We start from the raw sequence: 25,776 nt of genomic DNA, 5'->3' as shown, positions 1-25,776 counted from the left end.
TGCTGGAGGAATGAAAGAGCCTTCTTCCTGTCATCAAACCCTGTAAAGGTCGTGAATGACACTCCTTTGCCACCTTCTTTGTACGGAGTTGGCCTCTCCAGCGGCGTTAAATTGTCATATGGAAGTGACTGAAACATGGGAACACTAATAGGGTTCATCTGTGTTCCTTGGCCGCTATTAACTTGACCTGGAAATGCCATATTTGGCTGCTGATTTGTAATTCCAGCCATACCAAAATTTGCTTGTGGCATCCCAAATTGTCCCTGAGTGCTTTGAAACCCTGGTTGCATACCCATGACACTGTACATGGGGTTAGGCATCATCGTTTGAGCACCCGCAAACACTGTTCCTGGCGTATAAAACTGATTTCCAGGTGCATGACCAGCCATGCTCTGAAATACCGATCCACCTCCAAAATAGCCAGGGTGTACTGAAGGTGGTGGGAAGACCTGTTGCATAGCCTGTAAGTTGCTTCCCTGCCCATTAGAACCAGCTATAGGCTGCTGAAAGGTGGCGGGCTGAATTGGTACAGCTTGAAAAACTGGCATCTCAGCCACCTGTTCTTGCACCTTAGGCACAGGTTGTGGAGACTGCATGTTCTCCGTCAAGTGTACAGGTGTTTCCATTGACTGTGCGGTATGAATCACCTGTGTTCGAGCCTTAACAGGCTTTTGAATATGATCCAGTGACCCAACTTGCTGAGACGGAACAGGAGGTTGCAGAAAGGCTAAAAACCTTGGGTTCTGCATTACTTGTGTGAACATAGCCACAGCAGTAGCCAACTGGGTCCTGAATATATCATCATCAGTCTGTGGTGGTCTTGAGGACTCACCCACTTCATGTGTCTGTTGACCCTGTGAAGAGGAAACCTCTTCAGTCACATCATCTGGTCTGTCAGCCATAATTGCAATTCCCTGTGTCTGGTCTATGATCCCCTGTGTCTTCAAGCCCAAAACTGCCCAAGGCTCACTTCTATGGGAAAAAGTGATTTAATCCCGTCGATGGAACCATGAAACCGGCCTGTTCAATCCAAAAAGGGCGGTAGACTTTACTTTAAACCTTGATTTAGCTTTCACCCATTATTAGTCGTCTATTTTACCTGTACTTTCAAGACACAACAAAGGGGAGAGGGATACAGGCTGCTAGATTGCACCTGTATGAGTAGACAGACACCAGATTGGCCCCTAACTTAGGCGCCCCTTTCGGTATTTCTTTATTGTTCAAAAGAGGGAATAAACGCTGTGGTTCCTACAAGCTGCCCCGCACAAACTCGGCTGAATTTCCACTGTTCCAGCCCGATTTCGGTAGCATAACTGTACTAGAACCCTTCACGGTCAGTATTCCCACGCATTGACCGACTTTCCCGACGCATACGGGCACTTTGCAAAACCTGGCGAGAATCTGCAGCACGCTGAATTCTCTGTTTTCAGCCCTGAAAATGCTCCAGATCGCCTGTACAGCGGTCCCCTTGCGTCCCCGAACCTCCTGGGGGTATTAGGGTCCGTTTAGGGCCAAAACCCTAAACCTGCAAAAATACACAGCAGGCTGTAATTCACTGTTTCGGGCTCCGTTTCGCGTGCCGGTCGCATCCCTAGCAAGTCCTCGAGCTCCCGCACCTGTAGGGCTACTTGCCCTTTGAATCGGACGAGATTTCTGGCGTGAAACCTCTCCGAATTCACCTGTACCTGCGGGGGGATTAGCCGCTAGCTAATCCAGTACCTGTGCAAGAGGCTCTTGCCTCGGCAATCGCGCATGAACCCACACAACTGTACATTGGTCAAATGAAGAGCCCACTAGAGGGGCATAACATACTGCCAAAGGGGAGAGAGAGGGCAGTGCGTAGCGTGCAGGGCATCACTCCTGGCACCGCACTGTGCATAAGAGGGAAAGCAAGCACTCCATAGCTCTTAACCTGTGACAGAGACTTGCAAAATGAGCCTCCCAGCTATAAATCACGTTTTTGCCTTCTCTATAAGTAGTAAACTGGCCTCAGAGTGCCAAGTGTCACTCATTTGTGCATTTTCCCGCTTTAGACCCTCGGGTCTAAAAATATCTCACCTGCAGCCTCTGTTGACTTGGCCACAGAGTAACAAAATGATCCCCATGTCAAACTGCACGTAATGACGCGAAGACATTTTCAGGTCCCAAAATAGCAGTTCCCTAAATTTTAGGAGATGCTGCCATTATATCTTTCTAGGTCATCCGACCCTCTTTGTACACTGCGGCCACATCCAGAACTGAAATGTAGCCTCTGTAGCAAAGGATTCCACTTTGGCTAGTCAATGACCCCACTTGGCTAACCATAGTCCTTGTCCAACCTTAGTGCTCTCTTGCCCTCAGGCCTGGACTCCCTCTGGACAGTTCCACACTAGCTATGCAATGCAGGGCAGTTAGATTTCCCGAGGGGTGTTTCCAAAAAGTGAAAGTAAATAGATAATAAGAAAGAAATCAACAAAAAGGATAGATAGTAGTCACACGCTGGTGACAGCGGTTCTTGGTTTAGTTCAAGAACTTTCCTGCATTTGATGCGAAGTGGATGGAGGAGGAGGACCTAGCAGATACTCCTCGCATTGTGAAACTTTACCTCGATGTTTTGGTTTAGCATAGTCTACTCCAAACGGAACCCAGAATTCAGCTTGGCCGAAGATCTGGTGCAGTGGGATGTACAAGAGGGGAGTCACTCCACTCCTTTGTCAACAGATGCCTCGATTTTGATACTTAAGTCACTGATGTCTCTTTGAGCTTCAGGGATACTGAGAGCTGACAGTATTCTGTTGGATGACTTTATGAAATGGAATTCCTGATAATGATACTGATTTGTTTTTGACTTCTTTTGAGTGCAGGAACTGATAGCCGAAATGACTGCAGCATTTTGGTCTGATTGATCTCGAATAGACATGGTTGCAATAGGGGTTAGTCAATCAGACATCGATGAGGTCCCGATTGGACCTAGATGTGATTGCTAGCTACATTGCCGATAAATCATGGTCTAAGATCCGAATGAATGTTGAATGTCATGTGATGTCTTGTGATGTCTGGTGATGTCCTGTGATGTCGTGTGATGTGACTGTCGATTTTGTACATGTGCTAGATGTGTGTTCCTAGTACGTAGGTACTAATAGTCAGTGTCTGCTAAGACGGTTTATGGCTTTTGTCGGTTTTGCAGGCGTAATCGCGGTCGATTACAATGCTTTCAAGAGGGGGGTATGTCACAAAGTGATGATGTGGCGGACATCAGAAACCCTAATTTTTGCCAGAAACCCTAAAATTCTTGCAAACCCTAATTCCTGCCAGAAACCTTGATTTCCGGAAATCGCGGAGTCTTTTTTTTTTTTTTTTTTTGAAATGATGAGCGACTCGAATTTTGTTTTTTTTTATATAAAAAGAGAAAAGACTCTCTAAAGAGAGAGAGAGAGGACTACTGCTTTTGATTTTAAAAGCTTTTGGGGCTCTGCTTTTGGGCATCCCTTGTAACCTTTAAATAAGTGGTGAGGGTCTCACTTCTGAGAGCATCTGGACGCAGAGTCTGAGAGTGAAACCCTAACCGCTCTCTTGTACTTTGATGATTGATTAATACAAAAAGAAATACCGAAAGGGGCGTCAGTCTTTGGGGCCAATATCTCTAGGCACGGAACTCCGCCGGGCCAGTGTAAATCTATTGTGATCTGTGAATTGTTTTGAAGTGGTTATTTGGTGCTGTCGCGGTTGATTCTTGACTTGGAGTGTCCAAGTCTGTTACATTTACCCTCCTAAAGAATAAAGAAATACTGAAAGGGGCGCCAGTTTTGGGGCCTACAGGTTGTCGGTGTCTGCTCGGAGCATTCTAGCTTTCGAGCTGTGTGTATTCAAGTGTTAATTCCCGTCGTAGGTTCTCTTTGCAAAGTGCTCTGTGTGTGTGTCTAAAGTAAAGAATTTCGGGTGAAAGCCAACGCCTACCGCCCTACGGGCCGGTGTCATGGTTCCATTGTCGGGACATCAATCACTTTTCCCTTAAAGAGTGAGCCTGGATTGTTTAGGGTAAAGACAGAGTGCAGGAACGCGGGGATTACACTATGGCCGACAAGGGGAAGGGAATTATGGAAGAGGGTTCCTCTTGAAAGGACAGGCAAGAGATTCCTATGGTTTTTGAGATTGGCGAGAGCTCACGGCCACGTCAGTCTATACCTCGTGTCAACGTGAATGTCCCTCCAGTAGTACAGGGCTTTATGACAGGGCAACTTGAGGATGATGCGTTCAAGACTCAGTTAGTTGCCGCGGTGAATGTCTTTTCGCAGCTGGTGCAGAATCCGAGGTTTATGGAATTCTTGCAAGCGCCACCAGTGCAACAACAAAATAGGCAACCTACACCGCGTACGGAGCTTGTTGATGCTCAAGCCCAGGTACTTCATGTGGCGCAGGAGGAAAGGGAACACTCGCATGTTGCGGAGTCGGGGGCTCCAAAGCAGGTTCCTCCCGTGCTTGAACAGGTGGCTAGAACGCCTATTCCACAGGTTATGCCAGTTCAGCCCGCCACCTTTCAGAGCCAGCATGCTGTCTTGAATGGACAGGGAGCTGGATACCAGGCTATGCACTCAGTTTTTCCACCACCCACGGTACATCCTGGGTATTTGGGGGGTGGATTAGTGTTCCAAAGTATGGCTGGTTATGCGCCTGAAAGTCAGCCGTACATGCCAGGAACAGTGTTCGGGGGTATGCAAGGCATCATGCCAAACCCCATGTATGGTAGTATCGGCATGCAGTAAGGTTTCCACTGCAACCAGGGCCAATTTGGGGTGCCACATGGTCATTTTGGCATGGCTGGTTTTTCTGGACAGCAGCCAGATATCGCACCTCTGACGCAAAATGTGAATGGCCAACACGTGTCGATCATGCCTAGTACAGTGCCCATGTTGCAGACCATTCTGTATGACAACTTGGGAGCACTAGAGAAGCCGAAGGCTTACAAAGAAGGTGGTCCAGCAGTTTGATACAGCTTATGCAGGAGGGAATTTTACAGAGGCCTCGAAGGTCAGGAAAGTTGCCACTTTCTTAAAGGACAATGCGCTTACATGGTGGACGACATTGTTAATGCAAGGACAGGCACCCGCCACTTGGGTTTACTTCAAGCAAATGTTTGCATCTGCTTGGCTGTCAAATGAATTTGAAGCCGACGTCATGACAGATTAGCACCAGCTTACTTCAGCTTCGTGCAAGAGCTTGCTGGAGTACAATAGGAGGTTTTGTAAAGCGTTACTCTCAGTGACCTCCTACAGATTTGTGCCATTGACAGAGCAGATAGAGAAGTACTGTTGTGGGCTGCCTAAAGGGCTTCGCGATTACTGTACAAAGAACAGAGTGGCTACCCTTGCTCAGCTTCTCGAAGTTGCGAACACTGGTCTTGCCTTGTTGAAAGGAGAGGACAGTGGATTTCCGAGCAGTGACAAAGGAGGGAAGCAAAAGAAAAATTCAGCGAAGAAGCCCTTTGTGAAAACGGCTCCTGATGCGTCACAGGGGTCAGGAAAGGCCACCAAAGACAAGGATTCAGTCGGGACTTCTGGAGCGCAGGCAAAGAAACAGAAAAGGAAGCCTTTTGTGCGCAAGTCGCTCGAGGAAAAGAAGGTCCTAATGGCTGAAAACAAATGCTTCATATGCGAGCAGCCTGGTCACTTTTCTATCAATTGCCCACAAAGGAAAAGGCCAGCTGACTCAGAGGATAAAGAAGATCAGAAAGCCAAGAAGCCAAAACCCATGGCAGGTTTAGTGCCAGACATGGTGGGTGACAGGCCCAACACAGATGCCAGTGAGTTATGTAGGGCATGGGGTAAAGTTAGGGATCAGACGGCACTCATCTTCTTTGATCCAGGTACCAAAGCCAACTTTATCTCACCAGAGTTAGCTATGAAGCTGTGCATCAGAGCTGAAGAGATGGGGTACACAGCAGAGGCAGGGTTGGCATGTCCTGGCCACTCAGAGTGTGTTACTCCCATCATTGGAAAACTGCGTCTGCATATTCAGTCGTATGTGGACACTGAAGAGTTTTACATCATGCCGCTGGAAGGTTGTGACGCCTTGTTGGGAATCCCGTGGATGTTCCGAGTGCATGGAGTCTTGGATGCCTACAACAAAAAGATCACTGTACCGCATAGGGGCAAAACTCACATCTTGGATGTACAGCTTATAGGAGAGTCAATCCCTATTGTATCTGCTTCTGCTATCACTTATGTAATAAAGAATCATCTTTCTGTGTACTTGATTTTTGCACGTGATGTCTCAGATAGTGATCAATCAAATTTATCTGTGTTAGATAAAGAAAGGTCAGCATTTTTGCAAAAGTTTAGTGACTGTTTTTCTGATTCATTACCGTCGCAATTGTCGCTAGAGAGACCTGAGGACCATCGGATAGATTTGGTGCCAGGGCGTAGCCCACCAAATAGACCTCCCTACAGGGTTAGTGCGGCGCAGCAGAAAGAGATTATGGGCCAGGTTGAGGAGTTATTAGAGAAGGGGTTGATTCAGCCTAGTTCTTCACCCTTTTGCTCCCCAGTGCTCCTAGTGCAGAAGAAGGATGGCTCATGGCGCATGTGTATTGATTACCGTGCGTTGAATAAGAATACCATCAAGAATAGGTTCCCTATTCCTAGAATTGATGATATTCTTGATCGTTTAGAGGGTGCTGCAATTTTCAACAGGATAGACCTTAAGAGTGGGTACCATCAGATTCGTATAAGGCCAGAGGATGTGCACAAGACTGCGTTTAGAACGACATTTGGTCTTTATGAGTTTCTAGTGATGCCGTTTGGGCTAGCAAATGCTCCTGCCACGTTCAACAGAATGATGGACCGGATTTTCCGCTCGCATCAACAATTTGTTGGAACGTTCTTCGATGACATGATAGTGTATTCGAAGAATGAAGAGCATAGGCGTCACTTGACCATTGTGTTTGAAGAGCTGTGCAGTCACAGGTTACTTGTCAATCCTAAGAAAAGTGAATTCTTCCTCGAAGAGATCCACTTTCTGGGCCACATAGTCTCAAAGGATGGTGTTAGAATGGATCCCGCAAAGGTCGAAGCTATCAAGACATGGCCAGACTTAAAGATTGTGCACGATGTCAGAAGCTTCTTGGGATTGTGTTCTTACTATAGAAGGTTTATCAGAAATTTTGCAGAGATAGCATCGCCTCTTCACGCATTGCAAAAGAAAGAGGTCACTTTCAGATGGACCCAAAAAGAGATTTCAGCTTTTAGTCTCTTAAAGGAAAAGTTGACTTCAGATCCAGTTATTGTTTTGCCAGACCTCAGGAAGTCATTTGTGGTCCAGTGTGACGCGTGTGGCAGTAGCATCGGAGCAGTGCTAATGCAAGATGGACGGGTAGTAGCTTATGAAAGCCGAATTTTGCAAGGGCCAGAGAGGACTATGCAAGTCTATGAGAAAGAGCTCTTGGCCGTGATTCATGCGCTTTCTAACTGGAAGCACTACCTCTTAGGTGCTGATTTTGTTGTCCAAACAGATCATCAGACCTTGCGATACTTCTTGACAGAGTCAAAGTTATCCGAAAAGCATATGCGATGGGCAAACATTCTTTCCATGTTCCACTTCCAGATTATGCATGTGGAAGGCAAGAAGAATGTTGTGGCTGATGCGTTATCAAGAAAGCCACAAATTTCAGCTGTGTCAATTCCTTATCATCATGAGTTAGATGATATGAAGGAACAGTATACTGCTGATGAAGATTTTGCAAGGATCTTTGAACAGTTACAAGCGGGGCAACATCACGAGCACTACCTCCTCAGAGATGGTTTTATGATGATGCATGGCAGACTTTGTGTCACTAGGCCACTGCAACATAAGGTCATGGAAGAGAGTCACGTCCCACCGTATGCAGGGCATCGTGGCATTGATGCAACGGTTAAGGCGGTAGAGACATTCTTCTATTGGCCTACCTTGAGGAGAGATGTGGATGCCTTTGTGCGAGCATGCATAGTTTGCCAAAAGGTCAAGTTTGACAAGCAAAAGGCACCAGGGTTGTTACAACCACTGCCGATTCCGGATAAGCCATGGGAAAGCATTGCTATGGACTTTATCTTTGATTGATCTTCCAAGGACGCCAACAAGGAATGATGGTATATGGACCATTATCTGCAGGTTCAGCAAGTAGGCCCATTTTATCCCTGTCAGGAAGAAGATAAAATCTGATCAGATGGCACGCTCGTTCATGTACAATGTGTTTAAGTACCATGGTATGCCACAATCGATTATCAGTGATCGTGATCCTCTCATGACCAGTTTGTTCTGGAGAGGATTGTTTGAGAACATGGGCACTACGCTCAAGTTTTCGTCTTCGTTTCATCCACAAACTGATGGACAGTCAGAAGAGGCTAATTCTACTGTCTTAGATCTGTTGAAATGCTATGTGTCAGATAATAAGGCAAGTGGGAACAGTATTTGCCTATGCTTGAGTATGCGTACAATAATACGGTGCATTCGTCTACTGGCAAAGCACCTTTTGAGATTGTTGAAGGCAGCAAAAAGGTTCCTCCCATTTTGCATACAAAGGACAAGATCTTTGAGGCAGATCGATATGGTGAGAACATGGATGAGATGTATAAGAAGATTAAAGTTGCCTTGGAAAAGACTCAGGCAAAGCAGAAAAAGGCTACTGATCGTCACCGTCGTGAATTGCTACTATCACCTGGTGATTGGGTTCTGTTAAGGTTCGAAAAGGCAAGATTAAAGAAGATGAAGGGCAAGGAACGGCTGTTTCCTAAGCTCAGCATGCGTTACCATGGGCCTTTTCAAGTGCTTGACAAGATCAGCCATGTGGCTTATAGGCTGAAATTACCTGATGCATGGAAGATTCATAATGCGTTTCACGTGAGTCTTCTAAGACCCTTCGTGGGTGATGTGCCAGAAGATATGCCAGTTGAGGATCAGCCAGAAGTTGAGGAACTTGATGAGATCCTGGTACCTGAGCAAGTTTTGGCACATAAGGACAGAAAAGTTAAAGGACAAGTTGCAAGACGCTATTTGGTGAAGTTCAAGAACTATTCGCCTATGGATGCAAAGTGGATGGAAGAGCATGAACTGTCAGAGTCATCAAATGTATTGCAGCTTTACCTTGAAGCTTTTGAGTTACAGCCTACTTATGCCCCAACCCAACGTGTGCAAAGGAGGGGTAATGATAGAGCTAGTACATCAAATGTACATATGAATTCAGTGCCATAGATGGAAATGGCAAAAGTATGAAGGCCTCATTAAGTCATTTGTATCTATGTATGTTACGACCTTTCTTGCGGATACATGTGATGATAAAAGAGTGTTAATAGCACAAGATCATCAGTGGCGTGTATTTATGGTATGCAATCGAGGACGTTTGCGATTTCAAGAGGGAGGTATGTCACGAGGACGTGGCAGTTATTAACCATGTCACAGAGATGTGGCAACTGCTAACCTTGGTTGTTGGTTTCTTTCCAATGGGGTTTATTTTATTTGTTTTGAGACCCTCTTTTTGAAGTAGCAAATGGTCGGACATTGTATGGCCAATGTGAACGGTACATTCACCCGCAGACAGGAAGTGGTCTGCACTGGAATTCGTATGGTAAGAGGATGTCTAGGCTCAGAGCAAGATCATATAGGTCCCCCCGTCGCACTTAGCAAGTTGGTGGATACTAGGAAGTGAACTCAATTAAGGCGTAAAGTCAAGCTGGGACTACCAACAAAAAGTATACGACAGTTGGGCCACATTGCACTTTTGGATGCGGTCCCAATGAGGATAGATGGTCAGAAGACCAGTGGGAGCCCAACGGAAGCATCTCCTAAAATTTAGGGAACTCCTATTTTGGGCTGTGAAATGTGTTCGCGTCATTACCTCCGGTATGACTAGGGAAACAGTTTATAACTTTGCCGCGAAGTCAACTGACGCGTCGGTTGGGATATTTTTAAGCGGCGAACCCGAAACGGGAAAATGCTTGTAAATGCGCCAAGTGTCACATTTTCATGCACTTGCCTCTTCCAGAAAAATGGGCGCTGAATTTTTAAGCTGGGAAGGCCTCATTATGCAGTCTGTCACAGGTTAAGAGCTATGGAGTGCTTCCTTTCCCTCTCATGTACAGTGTGGTGCCAGGAGTGATGCCCTGCACGTTACACTCTGCTCTCTCTCTCCCCTACGTGCAGCTATGTGATGCCCCACAAGAGGGCTCCTCATTTGACTGATGTACAACTGTGTGGGTTCATACTTTCGTGCTGAGGCAAGAGCCTCCTTGAGCAGGAACAGGGGTAGCTAGCTGCTACTCCAAAGCAGGCAGTGGTGAGGGTCATAACCTCACCATACAGGTGCAAAATCAGCGCTGTGTATGCGCTGTAATTTGACTGTTTTTCAGCCATACGGACGCCAGGACACTTGGGGAATCGTGCCCCATTGGCAGAGGACAGTAAGGGGACTGTTTGGGGCTGAAAACAGGGCAAAAACCAGTAAATACAGCGTGCTGAATTTACTGTTTTGGGCAGGAATCAGAGGGTGTACGCCAGTGCAAGTGAGTTCTAGCAGGGGAATTGGTTTTGCGCAAGTTTTGGGGTTGTTATGCTGCGGAAATTTGTCCAAATCAAATGGTATCTAGGTGGATACACGTGAAGGATTCCCAAGACCTTACCTTGTAATTTACCCTCCTAAAGAATAAAGAAATACCGAAAGGGGCGCCAATTTTGGGGCCTACAGGTTGTCGGTGTCTGCTCGGAGCATTCTAGCTTTCGAGCTGTGTGTAATCAAGTGTTAATTCCCGTCGCAGGTTCTCTTTGCAAAGTGCTCTGTGTGTGTGTCTAAAGTAAAGAATTTCGGGTGAAAGCCAACGCCTACCGCCCTACGGGCCGGTTTCAGCTCTTTCCAGAACTCAAGATCCTCTGCCTTATCCTTGCACAAAATCCCTGCAACTGTCTTTGCATGGGGAAGGTGGTGAACTCATCATTGATGAAGACCTGCCGGACCGCATTTTGACATTCAGACAGCCTGCGCACAGGAAGAAAGTTGAATGCGAAGCGGGTGTCTGAATACTTTAGAAGCACTTTGTCGCCCGACCTCTTGAGGTACACACTCCGAACCAAGTTGTGATTGTTGATGAAAGTAACAATCTTCACTGCATCAGCAATGACTGGAGCGATCCAGTCTAGCTTGCCGATGTCTTTTAGAAGGTTGTTTAAGCAGTGTGCCATGCAAAAGCACACTGTCACATGCGGATAGTGGCCCATCTATAATAGCTGCTGTTGCTTGATGCCTCCCCATCTGTGACAAAGGCCACCATGTGCTGCTCACCGATTGTTTCTATGGACGTTGTCCACTCTGTAGAGAAGACATCGGTGGACTTGCCACTCGGTGGTATCATGAGAGTGCACAAAGTACATCTCTCCACTCGAGTATGCGACGAGGCCATGGATAGATCTCTTCTCGATGGTTATTTGGTGCAAAATCTCACCTCATGTCCTGGCACTCAAAAAAGTGTGCCCTCACTTTGTCATGCTCCCCTTTCCACGTGTAAGAGCATAGCTTGCATGCCCATGCACGAGAACCTCCCGCTGCCGACAAGGTGCCCTCCGAGGTCACTTCATCCCACCACGACCTTCCTTCGCCTTTTGAGTGTTGCCCGCATGAACGGAGGGGGTTGTACGAGAAGAAGAGGCCATGGATTATCCGTGAAAGAGAGAGAGCTTGATCTTTCGAGAGTTTGAGAGAGCTTGAGAGAGGGCTTGAGAGAGAGGCTTGACTTCGTGAGAGCTTGAGAGAGAGGCTTCACCTCTTGAAAGTTGAGACCGAGGGGAGAGAGCTTGAGCCTTGAGGGTTAGCCCAAAAGAGAGAGGTTGAGAGCTTGAGCAGTGAGGCTCGACTATGGCTTGAGAGTTGAGAGCAAGGGAGAGAGGGCCTTGACCTTGATGCATTTGTGAAGGAATGGGGGGAAGAGGGGGCAATATATAACCTTCTTGCTCGCTGTCCTTGCCCGTTTTTGGCCGTTGGTTGCCTCAGATAGCTGTTTGATCACTGCTCGTTTATGGCCGTTGGAGTTGGAGACCGTTCCGGTCCGTTCCGATCGTTCTTGCTCGATTGTTCCGGTCACAGCCAGTCATCCGGAATGTCCGTCCGTTCCGGGACGTTCCATGCATTTTCAGCCGGTCGGAACGCCGTTCCAGTGTTCCAAGGCCCCCAAGCCACGTTCCCTAGTAACTATGCTTGACATCACATGACAAATCACATTCAACAATTATTCCAATCTCAAGCCATGATTAATCCGCAACGTACTTAGCAATTGCATCTAGATCCAGTCGAGACGTGCCAGATGTCCGATTGACTAATCCTTGTTGCAATCATGTGTATAGAGATTTATGAGAGCGAAATGTTGCAGTCATTTCGTCTATCATTTCCTGCACTCAAACAAGTCTAGTATAAATCAATCAGTATCATTTTCATTATCGAGAATTTCAGTTCATAAAGCCATACATCAGAATACTGTCAGCTCAGCATATCCTTGAAACCCAAAGGGACATTAGTGACTCTATATCAAATCAAAGTATCGGGGCAATCTGTCGACAAAGGAGTGGAGTGACTCCCCTCTTGTGCATATCCACTGCACTAGATTCGCCCATGCTGAAATCGGGGTTCTATCGGAGTAGACTATGCTAAACCGAATGCTTCAATGTAAAGGTTCACAATATGAGGAGTATCTGCTAGGTCCTCCTCCTCCATCCACTTCGCATCCAATGTGGGATAGTTCTTGAATTTAACCAAGAACCGTCTTATCGCTTTACCTTTAATCTTTCTATCTTTATGTGCGAATATCTGTTCTGGAACGAGTATCTCCTCGTTTTCCTCCACTTCGGGTTGCTCATCTGGCTCCCCATCATCAGGCACATCGTCTTTAAAAGGCTTTAGGAGACTCATATGAAAAGCATTGTGAATCCTCCAAGTATCGGGCAGCTTCAGTGTAAAGGAGACATCATTTATCTTTACTTTTATCTGGAAAGGTCGATAGTATCTCATGCTAAGCTTTGGAAAAAGCCGATCCTTTCCCTTTTTCTTTCGCAGGCGTGCCTTCTCAAAACATAAGAGCACCCTATCGTTCTCCTTTAATTTCAAATCGCGATGATGACGGTCTGTTGTCTTTCTGTGTCTTTCCTGAGTTTTCTCTAAAGCCTCCCGGACCTTGGCAAAAGCAGTGTCCCAAGTCCCGTGTGTACTGGTCGGCTTCAAAAATCTTATCTTTCGTGCTTAAGAAGGGTGGAATGTAACAGACTTGGACACTCCAAGTCAAGCATCTACCACGACAGCACCAAATAACCACTTCAAAACAATTCATAATTGATTCAACACTGGCCCGACGGAGTTCGTGCCTAGAGATATTGGCCCCATAGACTGACGCCCCTTTCGGTATTTCTTTTTGTATTAATCTGAGTTCAAAGTACAAGAGTGCGGGCAGGCGCTCACACTTAGACTCTGCATCCAGATGCTCTGAGTTGTCAGTGGCCTACCCACTTATTTAAAGAATACAAGGGATGCCAAAAGCAGAGCCCCAAAAGTTGAGATTTTTAAAAGCTTTGGAAAATAAAGTAGAAGGGCTTTTTCCCCTCTCTCTCAACCCTTTGCCTAAATAAAGCAAAAGGGGTTCTCTCTCTCTCTCTCTCTCTCTCTCTCTCTCTCTCTCTCTCTCTCTCTCTCTCTCATCAATTGCGTAGAAAAAGTAATGCCAAAAAGCATTTCCGCCGTAGCTTTTGCTTCCGCGATCCCCGCCGCAATTCACGGAGGTTCCGTATTGCTGCCACGTGTCATTGTACGACCAGCCACGTCAGTTTCTGCCATGGCAGCATTATTTCAGCCATGCCAAAATTAGGGTTAGGGTTTCTGCGAGATTAGGGTTTCAGATTTTTAGGGTTAGGGTTTCAGCAGAGCGGGCAGCCACGTCATCACTTTGCGACATACCCCCCTCTTGAAAGCATTGTAATCGCCCTCGATTACGCCTGCAAAACAGACAGAGGCCATTAATCGTCTTAGCAGACGCTGACTGTTAGTATCTACGTACTAGGAACACACATCTAGCACATGTACCAATCGACAGTCACATCAACTCGACATCACATGACATTCAAATGACATTCAACATTCATTCGGATCTTAGACCATGATTTATCGGCAATGTAGCTAGCAATCGCATATAGATCCAGTCAGGACCTCATTGATGTCCGATTGACTAACCCCTATTGCAACCATGTCTATTCGAGATCAATTAGACCAAAATGCTGCAGTCATTTCGTCTATCAGTTCCTGCACTTGGAAACAAGTCAAGAACACATAAGTTTCATATTTTGGAATTCCATTTCATAAAGTCATACAACAGAATACTGTCAACTCTCAGTATCCTGAAGCTCAAAGAGACATCAGTGACTCTAGTATACAAAAATCAAGGCATCTGTTGACAAAGGAGCGGAGTAACTCCCCTCTTGTGCATCCCAATGCACCATATCTCCGGCCAAGCTGAATTCTGGGTTCCATTTGGAATAGACTATGCTAAACCAAAAGCTTCGAGGTAAAGTTTCAGAATCTGAGGAGTATCTGCTAGGTCCTCCTTCTCCATCCACTTCGCATCCAATACAAGATAGTTCTTGAATTTAACCAAGAACCGCCTTCAGACTTTACCTTTATTCTTTGTGTCCTTATGTGCCAAAATTTGTTCAGGAACAAGGATCTCCTCGTTTTCCTCCACTTCGGGTTGCTCATCGGGCTCCCCATCTTCAGGCACATCACCTTTAAAAGGTTTCAGGAGACTCACATGAAATGCATTGTGAATCAAGTGTCATGCAGTTTCAGTCGGAAGGAGACATCATTGATCTTTTTAGAGATCTGGAAAGGTCCGTAGTATCGCATACTAAGCTTTGGAAAAAGCCTCTCCTTTCCCTTTTTCTTTCTCAGGCGTGCCTTCTCAAAACATAAGAGCACCCAATCATCCTCCTTCAATTTCAAATCACGACGATGGCGATTCACTGTCTTTTTTTGTCGTTCGTGAGATTTCTGCAAAGCCTTGCGGACCTTGGCAAAGCCGTGTCTAAGTCGCGCGTATACTCATCCGCTTCAAAAATCTTATCTTTCGTGCTTAGGAAGGGTGGAACCTTCGTAGCACCTTCAACAATCTCAAATGGCGCCTTCCCCGTCGAAGAGTGTATCGTGTTATTGTAGGCAAATTCCACCAAAGGTAGATACTTTTCCCATTGAGTCTTCTGATCCCAGATATAAGACTTCAATAAATCTAAAACCACTGAATTGGCAATCTCAGATTGCCCATCAATCTGCGGGTGGAAAGATGACGAGAATTGCAACCGCGTGCCAATGTTCTCCCAAATTGCCTTCCAAAACAAACTCGTAAATCTGGGGTCCCTGTCGAAGATGATCGTTTCAGGCATGCCATGTAATCGGAAGATCTGGGCCACAAACAGTCTCCCTAAGTGATCCGGCTTGACTGTCTTCTTCACTGGAATGAAATGAGCCTGCTTGCTAAATCTGTCAATAACAGTCCAGATTCCATTATGACCACTCTGTGTTCTCGGGAGATCAAAAATGGAATCCATTGCAATACTTTCCCAGGGGCGGGTGGGTATGGGCAAAGGCTGTAACAATCCTTGTGCTTTATGCCTGTCAAACTTGACCTTCTGGCATACCAAGCAATTGCGCACAAACTCTTCCACATCTTTCTTGAGTCTCGGCCAAAAGAAGTATCTCTCTACCAGCAATGCCGCGGTGAACCGTAAAAGGTGGACAGTGGCATTCGGTCATAACCTTTTCCCTCAACGGCTGTGTAACGTACAACATGGTTTTCCTCATCAAGTAGCCATCTCGAATGGAATATCCCGCTACCCTCTCCTTGAGGGCACTTAGAGAAAGCAGTCCCAATTCCAGCAATTGTTTAAATCGCCGTCGAGACTGTGCTTCGACACCACCTCTTGTGGTGCTCAAGAGAAGAAGAAAGTCAGGAATGCTATCATTGCTGATGCAGTGAAAAAGGGAGGTTCCTTTGGTTGTGACCAGACGGGCCACCAAATTAAGTGCCCCAAGAAGGAGACTAAGAATTTGCAAGGACGCTCTTCGGTTCAAATTCACGAGATCTCAAGTAACTTTGATTTTATTCAAGATGAAATCCATCTCTTAGCACATAGTTCATGCAATAATTGTTTGATAAGCACGATCTTCTCAATGGTCATGATGTGACCGTACTCCTTGATAATGGAAGCATCACATAATTTTGTGGATGCAAAATTGGTACAAAAATTGTGCCTACAGACGCGGTATAGTGATCATGAGTATCGCGTGAAGATGGCTTGTGGCGAAGATACGGATGTATGGAATTAGATGGCTCCTACCTTGATGCTCGAGTTAGCTGATTACGAAGAGAACTTGGATTTCCACATTATGCGTCTGGCTAGAGCGGATATTATCTTAGGAATTCCATGGTTTTTTGATAAACAAGATACATTGTGTATGGACTATATACATCACTCTCTTGTTTTTGTTAAAGAGGACATGTCTCATGTGTCTGTTTCAATTTGTAATCAGATCCCTCTAAATAATGAGTTTGCAATTCCAATTATCATTGCTTTGGAAATGCTCAAGGATACAAAGTCTTGTGATGTGGGCTTTTATCAGTGTATACCATCTGCATGGTTTGATTCATTAGTGCTTGGTACCTCTCTCATCGAATTTTGTAAAAATGTTTCATGTTCTCCTGTTGAACTTCAGGATTCTTACGAGTCTACCTTTATCCAAGAAATCATGACTGATTTCAAGGATGTTTTTCCTAACAATCTACCTCTTGGCTTGTTGCCTTTGAGAGGAGTAGGGGCGACTAGTAGTCAGCCTTTTTCGAGCAACCTATCGGATTAGTATAATCGAAGAGGACGAAAACCGGTTTCCATATGTGCTATGGTCACTATGAATTTTTGGTCTTGCCTCCTCAATTGACAAATGCTCATGCTACGTTTCAACAGACGATGAATGATCTATTGAGACCGTTTATCGGTGTAACAGACTTGGGCACCCCTAGTCTAGAATCTCTCGCAACACAAGAGAGAGATTCACTTAGAACACTTCATAGTTCAATTGAGTCGACGCGTGCCAAGAGAGATTGGCCCCAAAGATTGGTGCCTTTTTCGGTATTTCTTTTTGTATTAATCTTTGAGCAAAGTACAACTCCCGTAAGTCCTTAGCTCTCAAACTCTGCGTCCAGATGCCTTGAGAAGTGAGGCCCTTGGACCCTTTTTATTCTTACAAAGGGATGCTAAAAGCAGAGCCCCCAAAAGCAGTGAAACTTACAAGCAAATTGCCCCAAAAGCAACTGGCTCAAAATATGCCAGTAAAAGCAGCCAAGGCAAATTCTGTATAGCAGGCCACGTCAGCATGTCAATGCACAAAGCGAAAAATTCGTACGTTGTGCCACGTCAGCTTGTCAACGCGATTTATGGGATTCGTGCGGCTTGCCACGTCAGCATCCGTACAGTCTCCCGTCAGCATCCATACTTTGCCTGCCACGTGACCATTTTGTGACATACCCACCTCTTGAAAGACTCGTAATCGCCCTCGATTACGCGTGCAAAACAGATAGAGGCCATAAACCAATTCAAGCAGACACTGACTCTGAGTACCGATGCACTAGTCACGACACATCTAGCACTTGTACAAAGATGATAGTCACATCACTTCACATGACATCACAATACATCGCGTGACAAATCAATCACAGAAAAAAATTTCATTCCAAATCCCAGACCATGATTGCCAGCAACGTATTTAGTAACCACATCTAGATCCATCCCAAACCTCACTGATTTCGGATTAACTAATCCTTATTGCAATCATGTCTATAGAGATTTTTAAGACCGAAATGTTGCAGTCATTTCGTCTTTCAGTTCCTGCACTCAAACAAGTCACATGAGAGAGTATAAATCATTCAGGTTCAATTTCGGGAATTCCATGTCATAAAGTCATACAACAGAATATTGTCAGCATAGCAGTATCCGTGAAACCCAAAGGGGTATCAGTGACTCTATTCAATCCAGGTAATCTGTGACAAAAGAGCGGAGTGACTCCCCTCTAGTGCAATCCCTCTGCACCAGATTCAACCGTGTTGATCTGCGGGATCTCTTGGAGTAGATGCAACTAAACCGAATGCCTCAAGGTAAAGTTCCAAAATCTGAGGAGTATCTGCTAGGTCCTCCTCCATTCACTTCCTATCCAATGCCGGATAGTTCTTGAATTTAACTAAGAACCGCCGAATCACTTTACCTTTCACTTTTCTTTCCTTGTGTGCCAAAATCTATTTAGGAACTAGAATCTCCTTGCTCTCTTCCACTTCGGGTTGCTCATCAGGCTCTCCATCAACTGGCACCTCACCTTTAAAAGATTTCAAGCGACTCACATGGAATGCATCGTGAATCTTCCGAGTATCTAGCAACTTGAGTCAAAAGGAGACGTCAACTTAGTACGCTGAACTTTGTGTTGATGTATGCTCATGTGTGCGTGCGTGTGGTATGTGTTGTGTTTGTGAGCATATGTTAGTACCTAGTTCTACACCCACTATTGGGCACTGACGACGTTAGTGGGGATGTCGTGGTATTTAGTCAATACTATGCATGATGGAGCTGATGGTTATATTGTCTTGTGGGTGACTACCATGGGTCTATACCTTGCACTTTCCTTTAAGGGTGAATCTGGGCTTATCCTGGATTCATCTAGGTATATTTCTTTAATCTGGAAAGGGCCATAATACCTCATGCTAAGCTTTGGAAAAAGCCGCTTCTTTCCCTTCCGTTTCCTTAGGCGTGGCTTTTCAAAACGTAAGAGCACCCAATCGTCTTCCTTTAATTTGAGGTTGCATCGATGTCGATTGACTGCCTTCTTGTGTCGTTCTTGAGACTTCTCTAGAGCCTTGCGGACCTTGGCAACAGCAGTGTCCAAGTCCCTCGTGTATCGGTCCGCTTCAAAAATCTTGTCTTTGGTGCTAAGAAAGGGAGGAACCTTCCGAGCGCCTTCAATTATCTCAAATTGCGCTTTCTCTGTCGAAGAGTGAACCGTGTTATTGTAGGCAAATTCCACCAAAGGCACCCCTTGTGGCCGTAAAAGCCCAACTCCTCGATGGAACCTCCCATCCTAACTCTAAATCCCATCCCAGATTTTTCATGGCATTGAAAGCTTGCTTGCTCTTTGAGTTGGTAACTTAGTGGCTGCCTATCAGGATGGAGATTCATGCTTTTGTTAGGAATAATAAGCCAGCCTTGGAAATCTTACACGTGGATTGTGGATTGTGAGCTTTTGGGGAGGATGTCTGGAGCAACCTTGCTTTCAGGGAGAGGAATAGATGCTATCCGGGTTTGTGATGGTCTTTTGTTTTCTGAGGTCCATTGAATAGAGTTTTTGTCCAGGATGTATGAGGGGGTGTAAGCCAGATCATCTCCAAGATGTGTGAGCGTGTGTTAGCCTGGGATGGGCTCTAGACCCTGATGGTTTTTCATATGACCTCAACTTGGGTGCCTAAAAGTAAGACATGCTCATGAGTTTTGTGACCCATGCACCCAAAAACCATGGAAACCTTTTGTTCTTTTGCAGAGTTTGTTTTTAGCCAGTATTTGCCAGTACAGCACATAAAATTCTCAAGTGGTCTAACTTTCACTCAGCTAGTTATGGAGTTTTTGTAATGTCGTGAGGGTAATTTTATCTAATTATCGTTTACCAGGATATGACTTATTTTATTACTATCTTTTGTGATGATTGTCTTCTTTTGGGATATCAATCTTGTTGATAATGCTCTTATTGTTATTAGGCTTGTATACTTGTACTGACAGTGCCAGTCTTTATTGGATATCGTGGAATGATCTTCATACTGAGAAGAGAATTTAATGCAGTGGATTACAAAGTGCTTATTTTTGGATGCTTCTCTGAAAACAAAGCTTTTGTTACTGGCTACCTGTGTCAAATGTAATTTTCTATGCAGCAACGGTCCATGATTTAAAAGCTTTAAATATGCTAACAGGAACACCCAGCCATTATTCAGTCGCGTTACGATGAGCGGATTGTGGGTTGCTCCGGAGGCGTAGGTGGTATGTACCCTCACTGTGATTTGTGGAACCTCGTATTAAAAAGGCAACTTGCTTATTGCTTGACCTGTTCTGGTCCAGAGGATGAGCATGATGTTGTCTGGTTCAAGCTGAAGAAAGGGGAATTGTACGAGTGCACGGTGTGCACTCAAATTTTCCAGGTAAGTCATACTACAAAGAATGCTTTATCCTAGTTAAAGAGAATCAATCTGCCGGTGCTAGGAAAGATTTCAAGCAAGGTTTTCAAGTTTGTCTCTGTCATTGGCATTGATGTAATAGCGCTGTATCGTTGTGGTTTCTGTTCTTTTTAAAGAGGCGGGTGCTGATATGTTCTGGATATTGTTTTCGTTTGGTAATGCTTTAGCTCATAGCTGATTGGGGTTATGTTATTTAGCAGCAACTTCCTGTCTACAATTACTAGCCATCAACACATCAGAGTGAGTCTTAGGGTTCATATGGTCAATACAACTGAAGCTGGATTTGGTGATCTTAGAGCTGCGGTTTACTAGTGGCATTTTCTATTTCAGAAGATTGTGTTTGTCTACTTTCCAGTTAGTTAAAGAGGATTGTATTGTTTCCTTATTGTTGAATAGCTGCTTTTAGCATACATAATTACTCTAGTCATCCAAAAGAATTTGTTTTTTTGTTTTTGGTCTTTCTGACAAGTTAATCGTTACGGTCTTTAATATGAATGTTCAACAGAAAATTTGATCTATTTAACACCTTCTGAACTATGCAGCTCGAGGTGGTCGGACCTGGTGGGCCTCCTGGGGGCCATCATCATCATTAGCTCGATATGACATCAACCACAGTTCTGCAAATTTTCTCAGCTGTGAAGCTTACATTAGTGTACCGGGAGCGGAATAAATGCTTGAGTTACGAAGTTCTGACACCTTTTTGTCGTTACCCTACACTGAATTTTGAATTGCAAATTCCTTTTTACCTTCTACACTTCATTTTACATGCTACAAAGTCTTACTCTTTCAGAATGTCATGGACATGGTGTGGCACCCTATGCTGGTTTAGTACTTTAGCGCGTCACCAATAATCACTGTTTCGGCCACTTGTTGAATCACTACATGCAGGCTTGATACTCAAAGTACAATCCAAATCCAGTGCTCCATTTATTTTTATCTTCCTTGGAGGGTAACCTCCTAAAGACAACCAGTTGGATGTACAAGAATGATCTTCGTGATGAAGATCAGAAGGTATGGTTGAGCTGATAGAGGGTTTCTGGTTAAAAGTCTTCGAAGCTATGAATTATATAATGAGCTGCAGTGATTTGCTGGGCATTTATTGCTGCATCCGTGCACATTGTTGATAGCGGCGTGGGCGTGTGTGTGTGTGTTTGCGTGGCCCCTTGTGCATGCAAAATCAAGCTGAATTGAGAGGTGAGTAGGTGTACTCTCCTTGATGCACGAGAGCTTGTGGGCGGACCTTCTGACTTTTGGCTCTATTGTTGGGAGAGTGGATGGGTGTTATAGTATGTATTCCTCCTGGTGCCTTCCGCTTTTATTCAGCTGTTAACAGAGATTTTCTGTATCTTTAATTTTCCCGTGATGACCTTAGGTATGTGAGCCGGGATCTCATGGAAACTACATGTTGCCTGGGCGCCTCGAGTGCATTGTTTAGGACAGTAGTTTAGTTCTCTACTTCACCGATTTGGGATTTATGAGGATTGTATTGTTTATTATAAGGGCTTCTTACTCTAGAGGAGCATTGGAGGAAGAAGGTGCTCTGTGAATGAAATGAAGGTGCGAGCTGTGAGAGTTTCATCTTGGTGTCTTTGAACACGTTTCTTCTTTGTTTTTGCAATAATGTATTAGAATTGAGTTTCCTGGTTCCTGTATCTCTTCAGGCTGAACTTTGTCTGTTTGTTTTTTGTGTTTCTAAAACAAGCCTTAGTGAAGAAAAGAGTTGGGCATATGGGTGACTTTTGCATGTGAAGCATCGAATGCTTGATATCTTTCGTATGTTAGGTCGGGTTCAGATTGCACTTGAGCCCACTCAGTATTTCACCTTCTCCACTCGTGTAGTTCATGTGGACAAAGCTCAAAAACAGTATCCGACACTTATTCAGTATTGAATGGGATTGGGCCTCTGGCTAGCGCTCATCTCCTGGGTGGAGTTGTAAGATCAAGGTCTTGTGCTTGCATGCTGAAAGGAGTGGACTGTGCATGTGTTCAGGGGTATGAGGCAACCCCTTCCATTGGGGGTCTGGAAACTGAGCTTTTTCTTTTTTCTTCAACTACATTATGCCACAAAGAAGGTGTGCTCAGAACTCAAGTGCTTGGCCTGGCAGTTTGAACCCAGCATTATTTTTAAAGGGCCATTCAACAGCACCATAAGGGTTTCCAACTGTCTTCCTCGTTTGAGCTTGATGGTAGTCTGGTGTAGCCTTACAATCATGTACAAGACACCTGTCCTCGTTGCACCCAAAAGTTTGGTTCACCATAATCGAGAGCTAAATCAGCTATTATGTACTCGCCAAAGTTTGGAAATGACAACCATGGGTTTCAAATATCAATCCAACTGGGAATTCTACACTTAAAAGAGGGTTTTATATTGAAAAATTCACAGTTCAGACTCTTTAAAAAGTCAAAATCAAGTTGCCATTTTTGTCGTCTTGCAACAATATGCTGCCATCTTGACCATGTGATGTTTGACGGTTAGAAGAATCTCCTATCATGCAAGATATAAGTGTGCATACACGTAAGCATGTGGTGTTGGTTAGTATTTGTGCTTGCACATTAACATAGGTGTGCAAGTATACATTGAGCTTTTGTCCTTTGAGCTATTTGAATGAATATGATATCTGCCTTTACTTGTACACTAGTATGTATTGAACAAAGCATGAGGGAGACATCAAAAGTGTAGTGTACGGAAACCTCCGCTGCAGATTGTGAGGGCAGATCTTAGGGATAGTGATAGGGGTACTAAGATACAATTGGTCATGGTGACCAAGGCCAAGGACAATATGAAGGCTACCATAATAGGCTGTGGTACATGTACCCTTATGACAATGGAGGTTCTTATTTTTGTTGGAGATTGCCATTTCACTCTAGACTTGCCATCTCTTCTCACTTGGTATGCACCTAAACAATCTTCATTGACCTTGGTTATAAATATGTCAAGCTGCAATAAAGCAAGTGACAAAACAAAAAAATAGAAAAGATGCTGTGTTTGGGGTAGAACGTGTAATAATCTTAGTATATTTGGCTTTCTAGAGAGACCAAAGAAAACCACTTCCTTTGGCATGCTAGTAGAGGAGATGCAAACCTCAGCACCCTCTCAACAAAATTGCTCTCAAGGCGAAGGGCCTCTGGATGCAATGCTAAAAGAACCTTATGCATCAAATCAAGGCCCTTGTAGGAGAACAATAGTCGTACAATGTCGACTTTTTGAGTGTTCCGCGTCTTTGACAAAGACCAGTGCCGATCCTAAGCCGATGAGCTTAATTGGAAGTCCATGTAGCTTAGTGCATTATAACCATAGCAAGCAGCATTGCCTTATGTTCTAGCCAAAAGCTAAGCAGGTTTTGAAATTGCAATGTCGACTTTGAGTGTTCCGCATCTTTGACAAAGTCCAGTGCCTATCCTAAGCCGATGAGCTTAATTGGAAGTCCATATAGCTTAGTGCATTTTAACCATAGCAAGATACAATGCCTTATGTTCTAGCCAAAAGCTAAGCAGGTCTTGAAATTGCAAGTCCATCGATGTTTGCCATTTTACTCTCATCCCTATGTGTGAATGCCCTTCCTCTCTTAAGATATTATATTACTTTGAACTTGCACACAAGCAAGCTAGGAACTTACTAAATATAGTTCTGGAGCTAAAAATATAGTTATGGGGCTAATACGATCGTTGGAAATCCATTACTCTAAATTGTGAAGTGATCAACCAAAACTCTGATTTTAACTTACGTGGGTGAAGGAAAGCAATTGGCTTTTAGCCTCATAGCTATTGGGGGATGATAGTGTAGATATTTACATGATTGTTTTCAATAGTCTCTTTTAACACTAGCCTTGTAGAAAGTGCCACTTTTGTAGAAAAAATTCCAATAATTCTCAAGAGGTCTAAGAGCAAACCCTTTTAAAAATAGGCTTAACACACACTACTAAGTGATAAAATTTTAGTAAGAAAACATCAAGAGCTATTTAGCTTGTTTTCATGGCAATATTTAAGGATTCATTTGTTAGACGCACATATAATTGTATTGAACTAAGGTAGGTCAAGTTAGCTCAAACTCTTCAAAAAAATTCCTCTATAGATATGTAGTAGAGTTGACAAATTTTTACAATATAGATTGACATCAAGGTGAATAGTGGTTTCCATAGTTTGGTATCTTTTTAAAAGTTATTTTTTAATTTTGGGCTTTTGAAGTCAAAGGTAACTCTTTACATCTGTAAACCATACGTATAAACTATCATGCATTGTTGTATATTGAATACCAAAGTCATGGTAAAATTACTAAAATCTCGCATGAGCCACTTTAGTGGAGCACACACAGGACTTGTGTTAAATGGGGAAGGTGCACGCATTTTTCTATTCCTGGTGTACTACTACTCAATCAAGAATATTTTTCTATTTATAGCTTCTTGCCTAAAACATAAGTGCATGCAAATGTAAACCCAATCTTAAGACCCCCACCACCCACTTCAAAAAAAAAAAATAATTTGGTGGTAGATAGATGTGGAGATGATAGCTTCTTTAAGGTGTATTAGAGCAAGTAGACCCTCGGGTGTATCCATTTATCGATAAATAATATTGACATTGCATGGTTCATCTACAAAACATGATTTTGGAGACTTTGGACTAGGACATTGAAGATCTTAATTACTTTACGGTGACATTTCCTTGGCCAAACTTTAATAACATCCATGTTTAGTACAATGTGCTAAACATGAGAAAGGCTATACAATGAGGGAGTCTACTAGCAAGAATTTGGATTAAGCATTGGGCTACTTGGATGATAATAAGAATACTTTTTAACAATTCAAAGATCAAGGCGATTCTTTAGATAACACGATTGAAGACTTGGCCATCTATAACGCAATCTTAACAAGGACATGAACAAAGGTTAAAGGCTTTGCTACTCTATTGCTTGAAGCTTGAATGGCGATCCAATAGATAGACCAATCAATTAAAGCTCCCAATTGAGGGATCAACCAGGGTCGATATTCTTATCAATCCTAGAAAATAATTCTGAGGTTTGATTCAATCATTTAGGCCACATTCTCATCCATCACTATGACACTATGAAAATGTTTTCCACGGCATTTTACTGCGGTTTGTAGAGAGAGAGTCCAAAATGGGCTCTCTTAGGAAGAGAGAAGGGGATGGGATGCCAAATTTTTGGTGTTCAAGTATTATCGCGGATATCGCCACTGTTATTACCGCATCCATTATCGCAGCTATTACCACCTGCATTACCAAACCCTCAACGGCACTAAAACATTCAAGTTTGGATGTTTCTATCTATTTTTCTTATTAAAAAAATATAAAGAACATAATTTTTATTTATAAAAAAAAGACAAAATGGTATTGAAACATGAAACAATGGTTATTTGAATAAATTAAATCACGAAAAGCTTGTGTCCGCTCTGTCACTAATGTTGACCCGTACGTAATACACGCATCGTGCACGAAACAAAATAGGCTCCCTTCCCCCGAACAACGTACACATTTC

General features: G+C 44.0%; 1 protein-coding gene across 1 annotated transcript in view; it reads left to right on the top strand.

Moving 5' to 3' along the window:
• Window positions 1-21,035, top strand: part of LOC147442257 (cytochrome c oxidase subunit 5b-1, mitochondrial-like) — a 42,753-nt gene extending 21,718 nt beyond the window's left edge. The window contains exons 5-7 of the mRNA XM_086528487.1: window positions 20,025-20,091; window positions 20,170-20,249; window positions 20,828-21,035. Coding sequence (XP_086384613.1) covers window positions 20,025-20,091; window positions 20,170-20,249; window positions 20,828-20,878 — 198 coding nt within the window. The 3' untranslated portion in view covers window positions 20,879-21,035. The remainder of the gene's footprint in view (window positions 1-20,024; window positions 20,092-20,169; window positions 20,250-20,827) is intronic.
• The last annotated feature ends 4,741 nt before the right edge of the window (window positions 21,036-25,776 follow it).

Source organism: Adiantum capillus-veneris, chromosome 14 (genome assembly GCF_014529385.1).
Source record: "Adiantum capillus-veneris isolate H3 chromosome 14, ASM1452938v2, whole genome shotgun sequence".
Classification (NCBI taxonomy): Eukaryota; Viridiplantae; Streptophyta; class Polypodiopsida; order Polypodiales; family Pteridaceae; genus Adiantum; species Adiantum capillus-veneris.
Note: the sequence above shows the minus strand (reverse complement) of the source record. Positions and strands in the feature narration are given on the sequence as shown.